This window comes from Loxodonta africana, chromosome 11, assembly GCF_030014295.1.
Source record: "Loxodonta africana isolate mLoxAfr1 chromosome 11, mLoxAfr1.hap2, whole genome shotgun sequence".
In the NCBI taxonomy this organism is placed as follows: Eukaryota; Metazoa; Chordata; class Mammalia; order Proboscidea; family Elephantidae; genus Loxodonta; species Loxodonta africana.
In genome coordinates, this window is record NC_087352.1 from 54601616 (window position 1) to 54620008 (window position 18393).

The 18393-nt window shown below is 38.2% G+C and overlaps 1 protein-coding gene across 1 annotated transcript in view; it reads right to left on the reverse strand.

Annotated features, from left to right (window-relative positions):
* The window catches only part of LOC100667292 (netrin receptor DCC), a 706905-nt gene extending 696740 nt beyond the window's left edge, over positions 1–10165 (reverse strand). Inside the window, exon 1 of the mRNA XM_023543783.2 lies at positions 9671–10165. Coding sequence (XP_023399551.2) covers positions 9671–9929 — 259 coding nt within the window. The 5' untranslated portion in view covers positions 9930–10165. The remainder of the gene's footprint in view (positions 1–9670) is intronic.
* Between the last annotated feature and the right edge of the window lie 8228 nt (positions 10166–18393).

The window sequence follows — 18393 nt, forward strand, 5'->3', positions numbered from 1 at the left end:
GAGTTATAAAAACGAAAGCAGAATAGATATGGAAATGTGCTACGTGAGGATTATCTACAAACCAAGGTACACCAAGGAACTAAGGAATGCCTTGAACTAGGAAGAAATCAACAAGGCTGCTACACTGATTTGCACCTTCAGTCTATAAAACTGTGAGAAAATAAAATCTGTTCTTTAAAGCCACCCACTTATAGTATTTGTGTTACAGCAGTATTAGGAAACTAAGAAGTCATGGATACAAATATCTACAAAAATATTTAAATGCAAATGCCCTCTGACCCATTACCACTGGGATTCTGAGTTAGGCACGCTATACTGAGAAAGAAACCCTTGGGCTTAACTGCCCTATAGAAATCAGAGCCATAGGTCTAGTCAGAGCAGCGCCCTCTCCCCCATCACCTGAGTGGCATTTAGAGACAAGCCCCAGTTAAAGACTTCTGATGAACTGTGTGCACTGAGGGCTGCTCCTCAGATGCTGTGGAAGTTTTTCAACCCTGGCTTTTCAGTGGAGAACACTCTTACCTTTGGGGCTAAGACAATAGGCTTTGCTTTTTTAATAGGGAGTCTCCGAAGAGCTTCAGTGGTAGTACGGAGAGTGACAGTTTTTTTGGAAAATATCTACATGTCTATATCTACAAAAGGAGGTGCAGTGATTAAGCACTTGGCTGCTAAATGAAAGGTCAGCAGTTCAAACCCGCCACCCTTTCTGAGAGAGAAAGAAGTTGCTGTCTGCTTCTGTAAATATTACAGTCTTGGAAACACTGTGGGACAGTTCTACTTTGTTCTGTAGGGTCGCTGTGTGTTGGAGTCAATTTGATGACAATGATATATATATATATTTACATACATACATACATACGTGCACACACACACATATATATATGTATGGAGCCCTTGTGACACAGTGGTTAAGCATTCGGCTGCTGTTCGAACCTACCAGCCGCTCCATGAGAGAAAGATGTGACAGTCTGGTCCTATAAAGATAACAGCCTTGGAAACGCTATGAGGCAGTTCTATTCTGTCCTACAGGGATGCTATGAGTCAGAATTAACTCGATGGCAATATATGTAAAACTCCATCGCCGTCAAGTCAATTCCCACTCCTAGTGACCCTATAGGATAGAGTTTACTCAGATTTTACAACATTGCCTAGGTTTTTGTGTCCTCTACCTTGCAGAAGAAAAATATATATATATATAATATATATATATCATAATCCAAATGTCTTTATATAATATTAAATTTAAATAAATTTTACCATAAATATAAAAAACATCATAGGGAAAAGTCAATACCAGAGATACGTGCATAAAAGTAAAACTACATTATTAAATTTATTATGGGTCATAATTTCATCAGAGATTTACAATCATGTTACTTAATCTATCCACTTCCTCTGATTTAAAGTATTTGTTAACCTGACATTTATCAAGAAAATCAAGTTTTCATATTCTGAAGGGGACTTCCAGAATTCAAAACACTTTTGGTTACTATCACTAACTTAGTTTGGATATTGCTCCTTCATTCTCATTACAGTACCAGCAAAGCTAACACTGCGGTTAGCTTAAAGATGGCACAAAAGAAAAACGCTTTTAAGATACTGATTCAACTTAGAATGAATAATGAGGTATTTCCATTGTCACATGAATTAGAATTTATAACAAAGAAAAGGAAATGAAAGGTTGGGAAGGTTTTGTTAAAGTTATTTTGTTGATGTTTCTACTATAAAAAGCCCTGTCAAGGTCTCTATTGTAACTTTATAATGTAGAAGATGTCTTTCCACTCTGCATATTTTTCAGGAATATATTTCTATTTTAATTTTTACTGCACAGCCAACTGACTTAGAGAGGAGGTAACTAAACACCACTTTTTAAAACGAAATTATTTAAGTTGAGCATGTGAGAGCTTGGGCATGAGTAGTCATTGGGGCAATACTGGTGATTACGCCGGTTTAATTTGGTAATAAAATCAAAGGAAATTTATAAGATTAGCACACATATCACGGTTACTTATAACACCACACTTCTTCCTTATATTTCCTTTCTCTCTCGTGTTTTAACCATAAAACTAGAGGAACATTTAGCTAAATGCAGATAATTAAGGCCATGAAGAATTACGGAGTCAGGACAATTTCTTTACCTGCTCCTCGTTTGAAAATAAACACCATCCCAGTTAGTTTAAAATAAAAAGCTTTGCTCTATAACGGAACCTTCCTCCAAACAGGATTTTGAGAGTATTCAAGGGCCGGGGATACATTTTCCAAACTGCTTCACTGGATGAACTTGACCTTCTAGGCAAGATTCTTAGATTTGCTCCTGCAGAGAGAAGGAATAGGAGCATTTTTCTTGCTGTTTCCTTGATATAACATTTGAGTGACCCGAGGCAATGTAGTTTATTCCCCCTTCTCCTAAAACAAGCTCCCTCTTCTGCTGCCTTTTAAGTAAAAATGTAAAGATCAGCTTATCATTTCACAAAATGCCCCATTCTGCTGAGGCCATTTGAGACCATAATATGCTTTCACTAATTATTTCATAACTCATTTAAATGAGAGGCATTCTGGAAGGGAATTCATTGAAACAACTCTTCAAGTAACTAATTATTTTTATTATGCACAGGGGAATTTTAATTATAATGCCTGTGTTATTTAAAAGCAGCGTGTGACAATTTGCATCTTGAAACATTGCAGTAGGGAAGAAAAAAAAAAAAATGCCCCTGAATGAAATAACAACTCAAGTAAATTCAATTTAGTTGGTCTTTTATTTTCTTGATTTTCAAGAAACAGAAAAAAAAAGTAAACTTGGCCTGAATTATAAAACTGCTTATGAAGATAACTGAAATCTTGCTTCTAGAAAGCCTACTTATAACCTTATTTTTAAAATTATATGCACTCCATTTTCCAGGGGAAATTTATTGTGTATCATCTTTAGTGCCTTGCTGCAATAGCATGGTTTTCTTATCTTAGAAAAAAACACCCAAATCATAGTAGTTTCTCATAAGGATTTTATATTTTCAAGGGACTAAATGAATAAAATCAATTTTCTTTTTTGAAATGATTATTTCCCTTAGTTTATATTTCAGAGTGTTTCATTGATGAAAATATAAATAACTGGATGAAAGTGAAACTACTCAGAGTGTTCTTATATTTAGTCCTTAAATTTATGTCTACTTTTATCTAGTCCTTAGGTTTATATTTATATCTAGTACTTAGTGATTTCCTGTGGTCACGTGCAGAGACTGGAACTCAGATCTTTTAACTCTGGTCACACACGTATTCCCCAAGGGAATAAGTTTTCATTTGTTTTCCCCTAACGGAACAGGTGTGTAGCCATAGTTAGGTCATCTGAGTTCCAGTCTCTGCACGTGACCACAGGAAATCACTTACCTTCTTTCCGTCTGTTCTTTATCCGTCAAACTGGGTACCTATGTCACAGGGTTTTTTTGAGGGCTTTTTTAGGAGATAACATATATAAATACACTTAGTGATGTCTGTGGTTTTAATACTCAAGACTTAAATGTCCAAAAAGCAACAAAAGAAAAATCTGCCTGAACACCAGTGCTCTTTGATGGATTCTGCAGTCAGTGGAGGAGGAGGGCTTGTCCCGCCCCACCCCAAGAAGTTAAATACAAGATACATAAAAGCAAAAAATCAAACCCATTGCCACTGAGTCAAATCTGACTGATAGCAACCCTGTAGGACAGTGTGGACTTGCTCCATAGTGTTTCCAAGTTGAGGCTGGTGGATTTGAACTGCCAACCTTTTGGTTGGCTGCCAAACTCTTAACCACTGTGTTGCCGGAGAAAGATGTGGCAATCTGCTCCCATAAAAATTTACAGCCCTGGAAACCCTATAGGGCTGTTCTACTCTGTCCTATAGGGTCGCAATGAGTCAGAATTGACTTGACAGCAGTAGGTTTGGTTTGGGTTTTATTCAAACTGTGCTTCTCAGAAGCCTGCAGAGAATGAGGACAGACAAGTAGCTATGTGGGTGTGGGGGTGTGCGTGTGGGTGACTGGGGGGAGGTGGTGGCAGTGTTATCAGGCAAAACAAAGTGAGATTCCCACGATCATTCAGAGAAGCTCTATTTTTATCTCTTTCTTACAAATTGGCTTGGATTTTTCCCCCAGGGGTAGGGAGAAGTGGGATGGTGGTGCATGTAAACTTTCAATCTAGACCAACTAAATCCTGAGGACCCAGGTTGGGCGAACCCTTTTCAGCTGAAGGACATTAAGAGACTTGGGCTGATGAGACTGCCCTGGATCTTTTTCTAAAATGGTTGCACCAGTTGCGCGTCTAGAACTCCTACATGGCCGGTAGAAATTAAATTTAATCAACACAATAGTGGATAAATTTGTGAAAAATAAATCTTTAATCAAATTAGTTTTCATACTGCTTGCCACAAGACTGCATAGATTCAATTAAAAAAAAAAGATTGTGTTTTCAGTGAAGGTTTACACAGCAGTTTAGGCTCCCTTCAACAATTTCTCTACAAATTGTTCAGTGATATCAGTTACATTCTTCACAATACATAAACATTCTCATTAGTTCCATTTTGGTTGCTCCATTTACACTCATCTAGTTTCCCTGACCCCTTCCATTTTCATCTTTGCTTTGAAGTAATCATTGACTGGTCTCAAATAGGTGATCTTCTAAAGGAGCACAGTGCTCACGGGTGGTATTCATTATCTTGTACATGGATTCAATTTTTTGAAAACTCATTTCAGGCTTGCCTGTGTATGTTTGTAGATTTCAAAGGCATATATCTAATCCAAGTTTATAGTTTTTATAGATCAGGATTTGAAGCCTATATATCTCCCCTCCCTCCAATTTTCTTTTTTTTTGGTATGGGAATACTGAAAGGTGTCATCTCCTAATAATTGCAAACATGCAGTAATAACCATTTATTAGGTTTATTTATACTACAGCTGCCACTGATCAGGAATGTACTCTGTACTAGTGCTTTACACCCAAGATTTTATTTAAATGCCATCACCACCTTAGGAGGTAGCTTATTATTACATCTGTTTTACAGAAGAGAATACAGAGGCTCAGAAATCTGGCAACATCTGGGATAAGGAAGATATGTCTGGCTAGACTGAAACTCATCTTGATGCCATCAGTTATGGAAGAGATGAGAAAATACAGTCAGTAACCCATAATAATTGCAACTTTTAACAAGAAGTTAGAACCAAAAAACCAAACCCATTGCCTTCAAGTCAATTCTGACAGGACAGAGTAGAAGTACCCCTTAGGGTTTCCAAGGAGCAGCTGGTGGATTTGAACTGCTGACCTTTTGGTTAGCAGCTGACCTCTTAACCACGGCACCACTAGGGCTCCCAGAGGACAGCAGCCTTTAGTTTATCTTTCCTACTCTTGTCCTCTCCAGCCAAGTGTGTATGCAGGATTTAAGAGTACTTGAGATGTTTCTAGAAAATAGGATGAATGGTACCTAGCAAGATCATTGCATAAAATGTGCTGATTAAAGGCAGATTTCATTTGCCACATTTTTTTTTTTTTATCAAGAAACATGTTGAGAAAGTAAAAATGGAAGTGGGGCATGATATTAAATGGGATCTACACTGCACCTGAGGACACAGAACTTTTTTGTTTTTTCTTTTTTTCCACCCCAGCAAAGCTGTTACCTTTTAGTGGTGACTGGTTTATTGAGTGTTAATGCTTTAAAAATGAAATTAAATCAGGTCTATGATCTTTATTACAAGGAAGATATATGCCCCTTGTGCATTCCAGTGGTTTGGCAATCTTAACCTCAGCAGACATAACATTGATGTATGCTGTGTTGCCAAACGGCATGGTAAGTGTTTAAAATGCTGTGAACAGCCTGATTACCTTGAAATGATACAATCAAATATTAGATTGTAACTCAGTGACTGATTCTGTAAGCCTATCCCTGTACAGAATACTAACACCAAAGCCACTTTGTTTTAATATCTCACTGAGAAGCAATCATTCTTCATCTCTCCATTGAAACAGAGAACACATAAAAGTGAATCTAGATTTCAGAAAACCTGAAACTACAGCCTATCAGGCCACTTTCGTGTAACACAGCACATGCATCTGCCTTTTGGAACAGGGCATCAAAATGCCAGCCCAATTCATTCAATTCAGCAGAGCTACCTGGTATTGTGGATGACTGATGGGTGGGATCCGAGAGTCAGGAATTCTCAAGCGAGAGAAAATAAAGTTGCCCTCTTTCTACTTCATTCATTCTGGGGAAACAGCTTTTGCCTAATCCTCAGCATGTGACCCTTTTAATCAATCATAATTAACATTGACTTTCAGTCCTCTCTACACTTTATGCTCATCAATCAAATCTCGGACATCCATCACTTAAAATCCCAGGTGGCATACAGCCGTGGCTTTCATCATCAGGAATCCACCTCACCCACCTCCTGAGCAGACGGGTTTTCTGGATTCCAGCGGCAGTCTGCCATGGCAAATTGCAGAGATAACTCTAGGTAGGCTGATCAACATCCTAGTTTTCCCAGGACTGAGGTTTTTTTTTTTTTTTTTTTTTTCCAGGACACAGATTTTCAAGTGCTAAAGCCAGGTTAGTCCATAAAGCCAATCTGGTTGGTCACTCTACCTGTAGGTGAGGATCCTCCCCACCAGGAAATTATTGCTTAGGCAAAATCTGGTTTAAATGAAAATGAAATAGCACAGCTAGTAGAAAAAAAAAAAGAGCCCCCCCCGCCCACACACACACAAACGGCATGAAGCTGGATTTGTGGACTGATTGCATATCTACGAGACCCAATTCTCTTCACTGTGCCACCGGACAAAATCAACTCTTTCATATTTTAACTTCCTTGCACCCGCACTAAAAGAATGCACTGGGGAGCTGCAGTCCTGCCCGATTATTCTAGTTACTAATATTGCTGAAAATTAGTTCTCCTTCTCACCATTTTACAGCTTCACTAATGTAAAACCTTTGCAATATTTCTTTTTTTTTTCTTCAGATCAGCAAATTTTATTGTAACTATAATGGCTGGCCCTACAAATACAGATCTCCACCTGAGAAATAAAAAATTCCACCAATGCTTACAAATATCTTGATGCCTGGTAACATGTTGATTCAACAGCTGATTAATAAGATGAAGATTTTTCTTTTCATCTGGATATTTTGAAGTGGTGAACCCTAATAAAATAGTACTGAATTTTCTGGAATCCATGGATATTATTTCTGCCCTTCTTATTCTTGTTAGAGGGAAGCTCATAATAATAACAATGATAATTATTATTATTTGGCTACACAGTATTAGACCTGCAGAGAGCTGTAAGTTGAATTAATTAAGAAATTATTTCTCTAATACTTTTCTATGAATGAAAAGCCCACCCTAAAACATAAGCATGGACCAACTTAAGCAGGTTTTGATTTTAAAAGTCATACAATGTGGCGCTGATTGTTGAAATTCTTCTGCTGTTTTCCAGTTAATTTTAAAAAAGAAAAATTTAGGTATTTAGAACTTTTGTGTTTCTTAAAAATGTTCATTGTTTCTGCAAGAATTATTTTCTTCAATATTAGAAAATCAATCAACATAATACACTGCATCAATAAAATAAAGGAAAAGAACCACGTGATCATCTATATAGATGCAGAAAACAGAATTTGACAAAGCCCAATACCTTTTCTTGATGAAAACCCTAAAGAAGATTGGAATAGAGGGAAATTCCTCAATATGATTTAGGGCATATATGAAAAGCCAACAGCCAACATTACACTTAATAGAGAAGGACTTAGAGTTTTCCCCTTGAATCCCCTTAAATCGGGAACAAGGCAAGGGTGCCCACTCTCATCACATCTATTCATTATTGTATTAGAAGTCCTAGCCAGAGAAATAAGAAAATAAAAAGAAATAAAAGGTATCCAGGTTGGAAAAGAAGAAGTAAAATTATCTGTATTTGCCAATGATATGATCCTATGTATAGAAAATCCCAAAGAGTCTACAAGAAAACTTCTAGAGCTGATAGAGGAATTTAGCAAAGTTGCAAGGTACAAGGTCAATTAACAAAAATCAGGTAAACAGTAGCAATGAGAAATGTGAAATGGAAATTAGGGAAACATTTCCATTCACAATATCATCTAAGAGAATGAAATACCTAGGAATAAATCTAACCAGGGACATGAAGGACTTATACAATGAAAATTATAAAACACTCTGAAAGAGATTAAAGAAAACTTAAATGAGAAGATGTTCTGTATTCTTGGGCAGAAGGCTTAATATTGCTAAGATGTCATTGTTACTCAAAATGATCTATAGATCCAGTGCAATCCCGACACAAAATTCCAATAGCCTTCTTTACAGAAATGGAAAAAAACAATCCTCAACTTTATGGGGAATGGAAAGAGGCCCCGAATAGTTAAGGCAATGTGGAAAGAGGAGAACAAAGTAGGGGGACTCATATTTCCTGCTTTTAAAACATATTATACAGCTACAGTGACGAAAATAGCCTGGTACTGGTATAACAACAGAAATAGACCAGTGGAATAGAATTCAGAGTCCAGAAACAAACCCACACATCTATGGTCAACTAATTTTTAACAAGGGGGCTAAGTCCATTTGATGGGGAAAGAATAATCTCTTCTTTAAATGGTGCTGGGAAAATGGGATTTCCACACGCAGACAGAAAATTGAAACAGGATTCATGCTACACACCATACACAAAAACAAATTCAAAATGGAATAAGGACCTACATGTGCAAACTAAAACCAAGAAATTCTTAGAAGAAAATGCAAGGGCAACGCTGTTGGGCCTAGCTTTTAACAACAGATTATCTGATAGAATAACAAAAGCACAAACAGAAAAAGATAAAAAATGAGATCTCATAAAACATAAAAACTTTTCTTCATTAAAAGACTTTACCAAAAAAGTGAAAAGATGAACTACTGACCGGGAGAAAGTCTTTTGTTCTACCTCCTACTTATGCCTGGGATCTTAAAAGCTTACAAGAGGCCATCCAGGTCATGACAAATGGTCTCTATTAGCCTGGAGCAACAGAGGAAGGAGAGTCAGGAATAGGAGGAGGATATGAAATTCAAGGCTAATCGTTTCCATGAACAACTGCCTCCTCTGTCATGAGATCAGAAGAAGTGGATGGTGCCTGGCTACCATTACTGAACATTTTGATCAAAGATTCTATGTAAGAATCCTGACCAAAAATGGAAAATGCAGAACAGAATTTCAAATTCTCATGGACTCAAGAGTTTCTGGAGCCATGGGGGCTGGATGAACCCCTAAAACTATTGCTCTGAGATAATTTTTAAACCTTAAACTGAAAATAACCTCTGATATCTTCTTAAAAACAAAGAATAGTTTAGCTAATCTAGTAAAAAAGTCTGCCTTGAGCATTATGCTCTTTTAAGAACTATCTATGTGGAATCAAAGTGACAACAACAACTTGAAAGATAGGAACCTTAGGGGGCAGTGAGTTTATGTTAATGAGGGAGGAACAACTCAGAAAAGAAAGGTGAGAATGTTGCACAACTCAAAGAATAATCAAAAATGTCACTGAATTGTTCATGTAGAAACTATTTAATTGGCGTATGTTTTGCTGTATATATTCTCAACAACAACAACAACAAAATATTTTCTTATGGCTAAAAGAAAAAGGGAGGAATGATGAAGAAGGAGGAGGAGGAGAAGAAACCACCTACCTGCTACGGCAACTTTTGCTGTCCGGCTAATTATGGACCCAGACTCTCCTAAAGAAGCTTCACATTGGTAGAGTCCATCATCTGGCTTGTGGTGCCTGGAGTGAAGTATGTTTTGTATCAACAGAGACCCGTTTGGAAGTTGCTGCTTCCTTTCATCCATTCCCAAGGCTAGGTGGATGCCATCTTTCTTCCACTTGATAACTGGGACTCCTTGGTCAGACTCTGCAGAGCAGTTCAGGAGGACATTACCTCCCCGCATAGTGACAGCATCAGAAGGTTCTGTCAGGAAGCGCAGGGATGTGAAAGCTTTAATCTGGAAACCTGAAACAAGAAAGCACAGGAGGTATATCCACTTGTTCAAACAGGTATCAGGGTTAAATCCTCTGCCTTTTCTTTATAAAACTTTTCAAACAACCAGAGGGATTTGGAAAGTGTCGGGGAATAAATGAAAGTTAAAATCAGAGATATTCCATTAAAGAAGAGAAAAATGCCTAGTTGAGGTGACCATAATTAATAAAGCAATTGGTCTCAAAAATAATCAATGAGAAGTAAAGAATTCATACAAGTCCAGTCATTCCCTTCATCACATATCAATTAGTACGTGGAAGTATAAATAGAAAAAAAAAAAAAAACCTAGCATTTCTAAAATAAAATTAGATATTTTACAGAAGCAGGGTTAGTAGTATAGTAGCTAAGACATGGGAACTATTTCTATCTCTTTTGTTCTGACTATGTTGTTACTGTCGCATGCTGTGGAGTCAATTCCAAATCATAGCAAACATTCAGAACAGAGCAGAACTGCCCCCAGGCTGCAATCTTTATGGGAGCAGATCACCAGGTCCTTTCTCTGGTGCAGCAGCTGGTGGGTTTTGTCAACCTTTCAGTTAGAAGCCAAGCATTTAACCATTCTGCCACCAGGGCTCCTTGTTCTGACTGTAGAATCCATTCAATTTTTTAAAAATCTCCTAAGACATACTGTTTCATTAAAAAAAAAAAAAAAAAAAATCTGAACAGTGTGGTAAAAGTTATTTAGAACAAAACTCAGATGGATTTTAAAATAGGTAAGAAATCCCATTTGCAGAAGCAAGTCAATAAAGCTACTACCTAAAAATCACAAATCCCTGAAGTGTCTTAATTTCCACTCAAATATTGTTCTTGGGCCGGGAAACCTAAGTGAATATCATACTTGGATTGTTTTTCCTTAAATATAAGGGAACATAGGAAATCAAGAGGAGGAAGAGAAAATCACTGAGGAGTCCTAAGGGGATGAAGCAAGTTTAATTAGGTAAAGTATGTATATTCTTTTCAGGGCTGGCAGTATAACATTTGGCAGAAGTCTTGGCTGTTTAATCAGAGGCCTTGAAGAAGTCTTAGGAGCCCATGTACCCACCCTTTCCTCAGACAGGTGTACACCTAAATCGTTCAAGTCAAATTACTTTTAATTTCACTTGAACAGTCTCTGGTCTAGAGATTCTACCATGTCCCTTGGCATCTTGTTTTCAATATTTAATCATTCTTAGAAACTAACTAAATTTTCTTGCCACCATTTAATCCCATTTTCTCCTGATCTACCTCGTGTGAAAAAGCAGAGGAGACAAATTTCCTAAAAGCCCTTGTTATTTTGAAACAGCATTTAATTTTTTCAAAAATACATCCCTAAATTATGCTTAGCCTTCATTTTGCACAGGATAACAAACCCCAACCTCGTTAGTTTTCCCAGTACTTCCATAATGGCAATAGTTTGGGTTGTACTTTGTGGAAACTTTGCAAATGGCTAAACTGTACATAATTAATATTCTTATAAGAGATTGACCCACACTACCTCCTATGGACATAATTATCTATAAATCAAAACCAAACCCAGTGCCGTCGAGTCAATTCTGACTCATAGTGACCCTATAGGACAGAGTAAAACTGCTCCGTAGAGTTTCCAAAGAGTGCCTGGTGGATTCGAACTGCCGACCCTTTGGTTAGCAGCCGTAGCACTTAACTACTACACCACCAGGGTTTTCCTAATTATCTCTAGTATATATCATTTTTTCAGGAGCGAGAAAGTTGAATAGCTTCTTATCGTTTCTTAACGGAGTTCTGTCATACTCCTGCACACCCAATTTTTCTCAACTTTATATTTGAATTTTGTTACTATGCTCCTTTTGTTGAATTGTGCCCAGTGAATAGTATCATTCATTGTCATTCACTCATTCCATCAAACAAGCCCTTTCGCCCTTTCTTCTTACTACTTCCCCAAAGAAAGCATCAGGGACTTGGTTCAAATTAATATCAAATGTAAAAATAACAATAAACATTCAAGCCTACTATAACTGAGAGTGGCATACATCCCAAATGACCCTAGTCTGGGCCCTCATTTTCAAACAAGTTCCTCCTCACCACAGATCCTCTTTGTGTGGCCAACTAAATTATAGTATGTCCTGGTCTTTAGTGGAAAGTAGGTCAAATTGGGAGTCTGGAAATGTACCTCATGGCTGTGCCTTTATTACTGAAAATCTGTGACTCAAGTCCCCTAAGTCCTTACAACCTACATGCCCGTATCTGTAAAATGACGATTTGAACTAGATAATCTCCAAATCCAACATCCAGTTTGGAAATTTCTAGTCCCAGAGTAGGGTGAGGTTATCCATCAAATGAACCAGCTCCAAGATGATTGAAACGAGGGCTGATTTTGCTGCTGATCCCTCCCCGGTGTCTCCATGCCCTCCTCTTTTACTAGAAGAGAAACAAAAGCTAGTGATCACATAGCTTGAGATGCATCAAGTAGGGGAAAGCAGAAAGAAGGTGTTCTAATGTCCTTAAATGCCAGGATATTTCACTAAAATAATACCCACCATTTCCACACAAGTAGCATTAATAAGATGGAAATAAATTTAGAATTCAAGACTGTGCAACTACATTAAAAAGCATTTATTGCTTTTTTGTTCTTCCTGAGGCCTATATTTTAAACAACAACCTCATGTTGAACACCTTATTTATATCACAGAACACATAATACATTTAACGCAGCTGTTTATGACAGCATGTTAATGAGCATATGTGCCCATTATCACAAGTAAATAATGCACTTAATCTGAAACAGGAAGGCTTGACAGTTTTCAGTGCTGTGAGTACATAATTTAGGAAAGTTAAATAAAGATTGACTTTTTTTTTTTTTTAATACAATTACCCTTGCAGTTCACTGGCAATTTGAGCTTTTTGTACTCCTTATAACAATTACAGTTTGAATATATGGTTCTGTGAAAAGGTACCTCACTGCTTTAAGTAGCCTGCATTAGTTACACAGTCTATAGCAACTACTGTTGTTGTTGTCAGCTGTTGACAAGTCAGCCCCCTGACTCATACAGTCCTCATATACAAGGTATGGTACCATTGTAATCCACAGAGTTTTCACTGGCTGATTTTCAGAAGTAGATTATTGGGCCTGTCTTCCTAGTCTACCTTAGTCTGGAAGTTCCAGTGAAACCTGTTCAGCATCATAACAACACACAAGCCTCAGCTGATGCAAGTCCCCACTGACAGACAGGTGGTGTTTGCACACAAGATGGACTGGCCAAAAAACGAACCCGGATCTCCCACGTGGGAGGTGAAAATTTTACCATGAACCACTGCCTCTCCTCTTGGAAAAGAGGGACCCAAGTAAATAAAACCCATTGAGAAATAATAGATATGCCTCCCATGTTTCTCTTTTCAAAGTTTCAGCCCATGTTAAGCACATGCTGCCTCATGCTCCCTCGTGAGGTATTTCACACCCACCTAAGAAATGTTCCCCAATGCAATACAGAGTCCCTGGGTGGTACAAACTGTTAAAGAGCTCAGTTGCTAACCAAAAGGTTTGAGGTTCAAGTCCACCTAGAGGCACCTCCGAAGAAAAGCCTGGTGATCTACTTTCAGAAAATCAGCCATTGAAAACCCTATGGAGTCCAGTTCTACTCTGACACACATGGGGCCACCGTGAGTCCAAATCAACTCAGCAGTAACTGGTACTGGTACTGCATCACACTGATTTCATTTAGGCTAAAGAGCTTCCTGCTCTCTTCGTGTACCAGCTCCCCTTAAAAAAAAAAAAAATGTTAATAGAAAGTAGTTTTATCAAATTGCTTCACCCTGAGACTCAATCTGAAATGATTTAACATATGAGGAGAGGAAGAGAGAAAGATAGATGGTAAAGTTAAAGAAGACAAAGAAGAAGTAGACATCACTTTGGAAATTTTAGCTCTGAGTTTTGGTCAGCAATCTGGGCAGTCACAGAGTTTGGTGAGGGCCTAGAGTTCTTGGGAAGTGAAAGCATTAGTAAAATATAGGCAAGTGTCAAAATGAAACGCTGTACTTCACAAGTTGGCAGAGGATTTTACATCACAATGATAGCAGGGATGGAAGAGACTTCAACCAGGAGAAAGCCAAATGGAGAAGTTTGTTTGTTTTGGTTTTATTTTTAAGATGCAGGTGGCCATTCTGTTGAACTCTTAAATATTAATATTTCCCATCCTTACTTGGGCCTGCTGCAAAATTACTTAAGACTACTACGTCTTAAGGAAATAGACTTTAGAATATCAACATCCTATCTGCTAAGAAACTTGCACAACTGAGTCAGAGAGCAGAGTTCACAATGAGAATAAGTAAGTCCCCATCTTCTCTTCCTCCAAATGTTGGCTTGGTAACATTTCAAACTCTCCTTGCCTAGGGTTGCAGTGCAATAAATCACTTTTGTGTGGCCTTTCTCGCCATGGTCTTGTAACTACCACCCATGCAAATAAGGTAACTGTGGCCCATCAAGGGGATTGGTCAGTTTTGCTATCCCACTAGGTTTAAAAGAGAGCCAGTCCCAGAGCAGAGGAGGATACCACCACCACCAAGGAAGAAAAGCCAAGAGCGTAGCTCATTCTTTGGACCAGGGATCCCTGTGTTGAGAAGCTCCTGAAACCAAGAAACAGAGAGAGAGAGAATGAGAGAGAGAGGTATAATACTGAAGACTGTGAGAAGCAGTGGCAGAGAAACCATGGCAGGAGAGGCTGGCAGGAACTGGCATGGTAGGCTACCTAGCCCACAGAGCAGGAAAGCTGAGCGCCTTTGGTCAGGAGGTTTGCTAGCAGAGTAGAGTGCCTCTGGGTCCTTGGTGGAGCTAGGTTTGTCAACCCACAGAGCTAGAGCTGAGTACCTTTGGGCTGAGGTTTATTGCCTCAGGGCAGTTATCAGCGGAGCTAAAAGAGCTTTGTAACACTTGCCAGAGCAGGGCTGAGGCCAAGAGGACAGAGAGAGGTCTGCCTTTGGGCAGGCTAAGAAGAACCTGTCCTGATGGAAGAACTGTATCCTGAGCATTGCTGAACTTGAATTGTAACCTGTTACTTCCCTAATAAAACCCATTATTGTGAGTATTGTCTGGGAGTTCTCTGTGGCCGTTGCAATGAATTATGGAACCCAACAGCGATGTAGAGAGTACTGTGGGAGGAATGATTGGTGTCAGAATTGGTAAAGATGATGGAGAGAGGAACTATATCTGACCTCTGCCTCATAGGAATCCGCCTTAGCTGGTTGATCTTGATTCTCCTTCCCCCTTCTGAAGTTAGAGGAGGTGAGACATCGCCCCCATATCATTTTTACGAGTGTTTATGCATAGACCAATATATGCCTTTAACTAATGACTATCTTTTCCTGTGTGTGTCAGTCTGGGAAAAAAAATAATAAAGTATCAGATGATCACAGTATACTTTTTTTTTTTTTTCTTGTGGAAGATGGTAGTTTGTAAGCCAATATGGACATAGGAAAACCTTCAGCATTCTTCTAATAAGGAAATAGGAGAGGAACTATTCTTTGGGGTGATCAAAGGAGGAATAGTAACATCTATTTGTTTTAGATTTGTCAGACATAAACATGCATCAGAGATAATGCTGCCAAGGGTCTTCCAAGTTTACATTAATTGAGTATCTAGAAATAGAGAAAATCTTTAATGCATTTTAGAATCTCACCAAAATTATCAAACAAATAGTAAGTCCCTTTGTGCTTGCTCTCCTGTCTTATTCTTGTTCATTTCAAAGACTATTCAGTTGCAGAGGCAGACTAACTTAGAATGGGTTTTTAAGGTATGGTATTTCATCTACATTATCAAACATTGTTAAGTGTAAAAAAGAATTCCTCGTGGAGTCTGGAATCCCTTTCCAAGTCCAAAGTGTAAAAGCTTCTGATTAAGGCAATAGAAGTTAAAAATGAAATTTATGTAAAGTAGCATGGAAGTAAAATGAAGCTCCAGAAAAGATTCTGAGATTAGAAAATGCCAGACAAATCCCCATAGAACTTGCTACACATAATGTTATCTCTTTCAAATTGCAAAAACTTTCACGTTGGGATCCCAAACCCTCATAATCAACCTAGAAAACCTTGCCACCATTATCTCTTCTTAGATGTATATGCTACCACACCTGGTTCCCTTTCTGTTGAGACAAAGAAATCGCTGTTCAGGAAATTAAAACAATTCTATGGATGACGGAATAGAGTCATTTCAGTCCATCACACATCATATAATTGGTAACTCCAAACTTCAGCCCTGGCAAAATCCTACAATACTTACAAAGCTACGCAATGGAGTGGGGGGTTTAATAAAACATAAATTAACAGAATTCCTAACCATACGTAACTTTACTTGGTTTAGGATATCAGAATAAAAATTCTGAACAGTTGTTCTTAAAACATGATTCCCCAGACTAGCAACAGCAGCATCACCTGGGAATTTGTTAGAAATTTCCCGTCTCAGGCCCCATCCCAGAACTAGCCTCCTTGGATTCTGTGTGCACTAAAGCTTGAGGGTTGCTGCTCCAAATCACGTGGTGAGCTGGACTGGAGCACAGGATCCCTGTGTTCCACACGCTGTCTTGTTATAATTTGCCACATTTGGGGAATTTGTGCCATGTGGGTGTATGCTTTTCCTAAGTAGGCTGAGTAATGTGGATGATCTAGAAAGGCAAATAATTAAGCACCTCTTTCAATACGTATTGTATTAATATTTGAAAGGTTGAGGAAAGTAGGAAAAGGACCAAGAAAAAGGGCTATTGTTGACAATTTCTGTATTGTACTCAGCACTCTTGGCTCAAAATAGTCTTACTCCACTATGCAAAAGAAAAAAAAAAAAGCCCATGATCAATTGGACAATTAGAGTGCTCCTCAGAAGTCTTGGTTCTTCACACAAAGATCTGTCAGAGTTTCTTGTGATCAGCTATAATTCTTTCCCAAAAGGAGTTCTGGGAAAAAGAGTATTCTTTACCATGTTGCCTTTTACTTTTTCTTACATTTTAGCTCCCCAGTATACTTTTAGCCTTTTTAAATATTGAAGCTCTAGACAGCTGACCTGTTGACCAGCCCCTCAGTCCACTTTAGCTCCTCCTAAAACCTATTTCTGTCGAGTTGATTCGGACTCATAGTGGCCCTACGGGACAGAGTAGAACTGCTCCACGGGGTTTCCAAGGAGCAGTTGATGGATTCGGACTGCTGGCCTTTTGGTTAGCAACCATAGCTCACTGTAGGTCTTAACCTCTGTGCCGCCAGGGCTCCAGTTTAGGTCTTAGATGTGCAAAACCACCATAGCAGTCATTCCGTTGTAGCCTGAGGGTGTACCTTATCTACTTCATGTTAATACAAAACTGGAACTTTAGCTAGCCCAGAAGAGAAAAGTGTCTACTCTCCAAAAGACCGGGACAAATAACCACTGGGGTTTCTGTGAAGTACTGGTGCTTTTATTTCTACATTGATAAGAGACATAGGAAAAACAGTTGTCATAAGTCTTGGTCATATCTTTAAAAGACTGTGCTTATCCCAGCCTTTGTCAGTGACTAACTTCAAGAAAAATTTTTAGTTTATTTTTATTACTAACAAATAGAAATCAGAAATGAATTAGCTTTTGCAAAATCTGTTCCTGAAATTAAATAATGCAAAGGAAGACTTATCTAGGAGGAAAACACTTGCATTTTACCATGGAAATTTCTTAAGGATCATTCTGTATCAATTTTAAATAAAAAATTTAAAGGGACAGTTCAATTCCCTGATTTACAGTTGCCAGATTTGGCAAATAAAAATTAAGGACATAGGTTATATTTGAATTTCAGATGATAAATAATGTTTTAGTATATGTCGTGAACACTTACACTAAATAAATATTGCACAGGGCATACTTATACTTAAAAATTATTTGTTGTTAATCTGAAATTCAAATTTAACTAGGCACGGTGCATTCTTTCTGGCAAACTTATTTATTATAAAATGACTTCCACCAGACCATGGCAAAAGTAAGCACATAGCGTATGAATTTATAACACCTCGCTCAGTTTTCAAATATCTACAGAAAAGAATGAACTCTTGGGAAGCTATCATGATTGAATCACGAAAGTGATTTTAGTGTCAGGACATTTGCTGACCTAGTGCAACGCCACCAAATATCCGCACAGAAAGGTTGTTGAACCTGATTTGTTCTTGACCCAGTGATTCTTCTTTTTCTCTTCCCTTTATAAGACAGGGAGTAAAACTTGGAAATATAAATACAAGACGTAGAGTTCAAGAGCAACTGCTCTCGCGGAAATCTTAGCCAGCCCACACCGGGGCTCCACACCAGACATTCTAAGCACGAGGCATCTTCCACAAAGCAGCGAAAGCTTTTCTGAGATCTGAGGTTTTCATAGCGCAAGGAGTTTGTGCCCCAGGCAGCTGTTAAATCCAATGGATAAAAAAAA